This window comes from Salvia splendens, chromosome 19 (assembly GCF_004379255.2).
Source record: "Salvia splendens isolate huo1 chromosome 19, SspV2, whole genome shotgun sequence".
Taxonomy (NCBI): Eukaryota; Viridiplantae; Streptophyta; class Magnoliopsida; order Lamiales; family Lamiaceae; genus Salvia; species Salvia splendens.
This window is the reverse complement of record NC_056050.1, coordinates 1,337,438-1,343,887: the sequence shown is the minus strand read 5'-3', so window position 1 is coordinate 1,343,887 and position 6,450 is coordinate 1,337,438. Positions and strand designations below refer to the sequence as shown.

The 6,450-nt window shown below is 46.1% G+C and overlaps 1 protein-coding gene across 1 annotated transcript; it reads right to left on the bottom strand.

Moving 5' to 3' along the window:
• Positions 1 to 226: 226 nt before the first annotated feature.
• On the bottom strand, positions 227 to 1,282 carry LOC121780108 (F-box protein CPR1-like). Its single transcript, XM_042177629.1, has one exon. It carries the CDS (start codon positions 1,280 to 1,282, stop codon positions 227 to 229), a length of 1,056 nt encoding a protein of 351 aa, XP_042033563.1.
• Between the last annotated feature and the right edge of the window lie 5,168 nt (positions 1,283 to 6,450).

Below are 6,450 nucleotides of genomic sequence, written 5' to 3'. Positions count from 1 at the left end.
AACACAACATGCTGACATATGATGTGACGATAGAAGTGATTCATGTCGATTAACATTATGAACTACAACGAGATCATAGACAATAACTCAAAACTATGGTGTGTGTCGGATTGACACAATAAAGTTAAACCTGAACACTAAAACAACAAAGACACCTTAGAACCCAAAATCTACACAACAAAGAAACCGTAGACACGAACACACGAATGTAGACTAAAATTCTGAACTAAAACGATATCACATTCTTAAATCCAAAATTTTTGAGTGAGAAAAGGCTAGGATTGAAAATCAGGGGACTGACTAAATCCGTCGCATCTAAATCCTTAAACATATCCACAAATTCAAAAGTTCCTTTCTTGTTGGAATAGTAGATGAGACGACCTTTGTCCAATAACATCAAAATGTCACCATCTTTGAAAAGTTTGAATGGTTCAACAAGCATAGAATTCCAATCAAAATCACAAATAATTGGACCCAACTTGTACTCTATAGTCCAAGATTCCTCAACTTGGTATTCCTTCATCAACCATATGATAAAATCATCATCAAAGGTGTAACAATAACACAAGCAGTCTCTCAAAACGCACAAATCCCCATATCCATATCCATTAGTAGGAAAAGAGAAGATGCTAAAACGTTCTGTTTCAACGTCAAAACCACAAATAGAATTGTTATACCACAAATCTATTACCGTCCAATTGAGGCTGTGATTACATAAAATAGGTTGAGCCCAAAATTTGTAATCAGATGCAGCTCCGGCTTCAATGTGCCTCCATTTTCCTGTTCCGAGGGTGTATACATAATGAGTGTTGAAACCATTGTCCGCATTGATGCAGACCACCTTATATTCCCCACTTATTTTGCTCACACCGAATCCAAATTTTAACACACGCTCCAGGATGTAAAGAGGGTAAGAGGGCTCAGTATATTCACGAGTCATCGGATTGCATATGTAAAGAGGAATACCTTTTGTTGCTGATGGGAAGAGAAGAAGCAAGTCATTAGCAGTGGTACCTTCTATTGGTGATCTGTTTGGGTGAGGGATCTCCAAATCAGCTTCGTCTTCGTCTTCAATTTCGAAAATCGTGCATCGAGCTGAGGGCGTGAAATGAACTAGAGCAGATGCGGTTTTGATTTTGGATTTGACGATATCGTTGGACTCGATCAGATTGAGCCATGGTTTGCAAACACATTTGCTGATTGCAATGCCTCGTATAGAGAGCCGCGATAGGATGTTGATTGTCATATCTGATGGTAGATTTGTGAAGAATTCACGCTCCATTTCTGGTAGAACTCTGCCGTTCAAACAAAGTGATGAAGAAGATGAATTAGGGTTCTTAGCATCCCCTTTTATACTGTTTTATTTTTGAATTCTTAAATGCAAAAAAAGCAACTTTATTTTTTTAAATTCAAATTAATGTTAGGTGGTGATGGATCCGCGAATTTCTGACGTTAATAAATGCTGGTAGAGAATGAAGATTATGACACAAAGAAATTACGTGGTTCGATTTACTGAGGTAAATCTACGTCCACGGGAAGAAAAGGGGGCAGAGTTGTATTGCTTGATCTGTTTTCTACAGCTTACAAATACAAACTTGCTATTTGCTATATGGTCTTTTATCTCTAGAGAGCTTAACCTTCTTCTATCTGATCTAAGTTCTATTTATATCTTGAACTAAGATCGTGGCTTGCATCACCACCCTAAGTCGTGGATGTCGTGTAGGTCATGGCCTAAGATCGTGGATGTAGCGTAGGTCATGGCCTACGATCGTGGCCTGAGTTGACACCACGTGGTAGTGGGTGTGTTGGACATCCTGTATGGGTCCACTAACTCCTTGTTCGGTCGAATACTGAGACCGAACTGCTTTGGTTGCCGATCTGAGAGTAGAGCTTGATGCCGACCTGAGAGCAGAGCTTGATTGGATGGCTTTTACCGAGCTGTAGGCTGAGGCCGAACTCTTTGGTAATGCCGAACTCATACTCCTGCTTTGGTTGCCGATCTGAGAGTAGAGCTTGATAGGTTGGCTTTTACCGAGCTGTAGGCTGAGGCCGAACTCTTTGGTAATGCCGAACTCATACTCTTCCTTGGGCTTTGGGCTGATGGGCCGTCATTGCTGTTGGGCTTGTTTAGTACGCACCCCATCACTACCCCCCCCGAAAAGCGAAGTGAATCACTTCGGCGAAGCGAGTCACTTCGGCATTCTGGAAAAGGGTACGGGGGAGGCTGAAGTCAGGGGACGTGCCCTGCGCGTGACTGCATTAAATGCTGCATTAAATGCGACAGTAAAATCCGGCCGTCGAATCCTGAAAAGGTGGGATATGAAACGGTGCGATGATTTGAAATCTTTTCCAAATCTGATAAATACCGCCTTTCTTCATCATTCGAACACCTTTGCTATTGGCTTCTGCACTCTCGATCTTTTGCGTGAAAAATTTCCTTCCGCTTTCAAAAATTTCCACAGGATTTCTTCAAACTTTCAAAGAGTAAGAACCATGTCTGCTTCTTCTTCGTCTGAGTCTGGTAGCGGTAGAAAAGGGGGTAAGGGGTCTTCTAGCCGGAAAGAATCCGGGGAGAAGACCGTAGAGTATTTTCACAGTATCTTGAGTAAGGATACTGTGATATCCCTTCACGAAAAATACTCTTTTCCTGGGGGGAAGGTGGTGGTACCTGACGGTGATCATAGGGCTGACTCCCCGCCGGAGGGTTACGCCACCGTGTACGAGGCCTGCTTAGAATGCGGGCTTCGTTTCCCCCTCCCTTCTGCCTTTATAGATTTACTAGATTTTTTTCAGCTTCCTTTAGGCCAGGTGACTCCGAACTCTTGGAGGCACTTGTCGGCCTTCGCTGCCGAACTCCGTAGGTTAGGAAGGGATTTGTCTTTGAAGACGATCCTTAAATTCTTTCAATTTAAGAGGAAGGGGTCTTGGTTTTACTTGATCCCTGTACAGCCCTTTAGGGCCTTTTGTAAAACGAAGTGGCCGAAGTGGCAAAACCGCTTCTTCTACTATGATAGGACCGCGGCTCCTAGTTTTCCCTGGAGAGGGCCGAAGTCCGTTATCCGTCACCCTCGGCCTGAACCGTTGGACGAGCTCGATGGCGAGCTCAACAAGATTCCCATAGTTAGGAAACAATACACGGAGTCTGAGCTCGTCAAGGGCGACGTCGTGTTCGACATCTCGTCTTCGGACGAAGAGGCCGAGGGTGAGGATTTTTCTTTATCTTTATGCTCTACTGCTTTAACGAAGAAAACTAACCTTGCTTTCTTGCTTTTTGGCAGTGTATATGCTGAACAAAGCTATCCGAAAGTCCTCCGAGCTTGTGGAGCCGGAGAGGCAGAGAGCCCCTTGCTCGGCGTCTGAAGCCGAGAAGAATCCGAAGAGGCAAAAAAACCTCTTCTTCGGATCCGAAAGAGCCGGAGTCGTCTTCGGCTAAAGGGAAGGGGAAATTTCATGAGTCCTCAAAAGTGCCGGGGAAAGAGCTGGTCATCTCCGAGGTGGTTGCAGACATCCCGGAACACGTCCCTGAGCCTTTTCAATGGCCGACGAATTTTGTGGAGGTAAGCTTTCTGACTCGGCTTCTTTTCCACATTTTTTGATGGCCATTCTGTTGAGTTTTTTTTTTCTTGTTCATCTTCAGAGAGCCAAGCTCGTCTCCGTGGAGCTCTCCAAAGTATCCCACGACTACGAGGAGATGCAGAAGGAGTTGCATCTTGCTCGTAGTCTGGCCGAACAGGCTGAGGCCAAATTTGAGAGGGCCCGAGCTGCTAGGATCTCGGCTCAGGAGGAAGCTCGGTCAGCCAAAAACCAGCTGATCATCCTGCGAGAGCAGACGAAGCTCCGGGAGGCTCAGAAGGAGGCAGCCGATGTGGCTTCCCAGGGGGAGGCTCTCCGTGTTTACACGGAGAAACTCTTTTTGAGCAGCCAGTTCTCGGCCTTTGTCGGTAGTCTGGTAAGGCTAATTACCGATAAGGGCGAGCAGGGGGCCGACGTCGTGCTGCCTCAGTACAGCCGAGAGATAGCAGCTCGGCTTCAGAATCTGCCGCTCCTTGAGGAGCTCGCTTCATCCTCGGTCCTGCTTTCTGCAGACCGAGTCCGGAGTTGTCGAGCTGATCGGGACGAGAACCTGGAGGCTATCTTTGCCTCCGTGGGACCCGTTTCACCCGCTTCGACTTACAACGGAGAGGGTGAGGCCGAGCCGCTGGAGCGGGAGGCCGAAGTCGATCAGGCCGGGCATCCGGAGAAGGAAGCCGATCAGGAGGCGGAGGCGAGGCCGGCAGGAGGCGAGGCTGAGGCTGAGGTAGCCCAGGAGAAAGAAGCTGTACCAGACCGAGGAGCCGGAGACGAAGCTGGCGGAGTATGATTTCGTCTCCCTTCTCTTAGTCTAGTTTCTTCCTTGTAAAATGGCCTTGAAGCCCTAGTGTAAAAAATTTTCCTTGTGAATGAAAAATTCTCTACACTTGTCTTCGTATAGCTTTTCGTACTCGCCTTTATTCCTGTTGTATTTTACTATCTGCTCGGTACAGCTGCCGAACTAATATAGCTGCTTTGTACCCAAGGAGATGGAGATACTTCACTGGAAACGGCTGTACTCTTCGGCTTTGGACGAAGCTGAGAGAAGAGCTATAGCCGATCAGACGAAGAATGACGAGCTTCTGGCTCGTTTAGTGAAGCTGGAGGCCGATATCAAGGACTTAGAGTCCGATAAGAAAGATCTGGAGGCCGAGCTGAATACGGCCATTGCTGAGAGGACTGCGTATGAGGATTACATCCGTGTGCGCGGGGGAATGACCATATCAGATGTTCAGAGTCGAGTTGACGAACTGTGGGAGGAATATCATGTACTCCGTATGAACAATGTGCTGGAGAGCCCGGCTTGCCAACAAGTTGTGACATCACTGCGGCGTTGGGCTTCTCGGTACAACATTGTTCTTTCTCGGCGCCCCTCCATAGAAAGATTCCTTCGGCATATCGCGCCAACAGATGCTCGCACTCCAGATCAAACCTCTGGTTCCCTTGTTCAAAATCCTACTCCCAGCCAACAACGAACTCCGGAACAGCCGGAAACGTCAAGACGAGAACGGGCTCAGGAGCAACCGGAATCGTCAAGACAGGGACGGACTGAAATTCGCCGAGGAGTTGTGACTATGAGCGAGCAAGATCAGCAGATGATTATTGCAGAGACTCTTCATCGCCGAGGTGTTAGGACTTCTCGGGCTCGGGGAAGAGGCGTTGGGTCGAGGATAGCATCTCGTCGACCTGCTTATTCTTCATCTGCTCGGAACAACCGAACTCGGCTTCCAGAGGATTTTGCAGATAGGTGGCTTAACTTCAGCAACCCTGGACAGTAGAATAGTCCTTTGTAATAGCGTAACGCCATTTTGTAGGGTAGCTAAGTTGTATGCCGAACAAGATTTGAAAAATGAAATTTTGTTTTCGCTTCTAACACTGTATTTACAGCTTAGCGAAAAAATTTCATCGTACTCGTCCTCGGTCTTATGAAGTAAACTTCTTTGACCGGACTTGGGCCTTGGTCTTATGAAGTAAACTTCTTTGACCGGACTTGGTCCTTGGTCTGATGAAATAAACATCTTTGACCGGACTCGTCTTTGGTCTGATGAAATAAACATCTTTGACCGGACTCGTCTTTGGTCTGATGAAATAAACATCTTTGACCGGACTCGTCTTTGGTCTGATGAAATAAACATCTTTGACCGGACTCGTCTTTGATCTGATGAAATAAACATCTTTGACCGGACTCGTCTTTGGTCTGATGAAATAAACATCTTTGACCGGACTTGGTTTGTGTTCTAATTTGGCGATTTTTGTCGCCGGGATCGAACTTTCCCTTGTCCTAATTCGGCGAGTTTTATCGCGTGGATCGGACTTTCCCAGTTAACCGAAGTGGTCTTATGCAGTAAACCTCTTTGACTAGACGTGGTCGTCCCCGGCCTTATGAGGTAAACTTCTTTGACCGAGCTTGGTCGTCCTAATTCGGCGAGGTTTATCGCGTGGATCGGACTTTCCCTTATTGCAGTTCGCTTCAGACGAAGTGCTTATTAAGCTGAATTGCGGTCTTGTATCCTCCTTGGAAGCTTGGACTCACAATCGTTGGCTTATTGCAGTTCGTTTCAGACGGACTGCTTGTTAAGCTGAATTGTGGTCTTATATCCTCCTTAGAAGCTTGGACTCACAATAGTCTTTAATAATCGATCTAAAAAGGGGATCAGTCTTTAAAGAACGATATACCTTGGTACCATTTGTAAGAGACGACAAGCACATAGAGACAAAACACATAGGGAAAAAATGAAAAAGACGAAAGAAAAAGACTTTAAACCTTTTAAAAAAACGACAAGTAAAAGGTACAAGTAAAAAACAAACAAATAAAAACACATACCCCTATGACCGAAATAGACACGAGACGGACTGACCGGACTGTCTCTTACAAGTGGA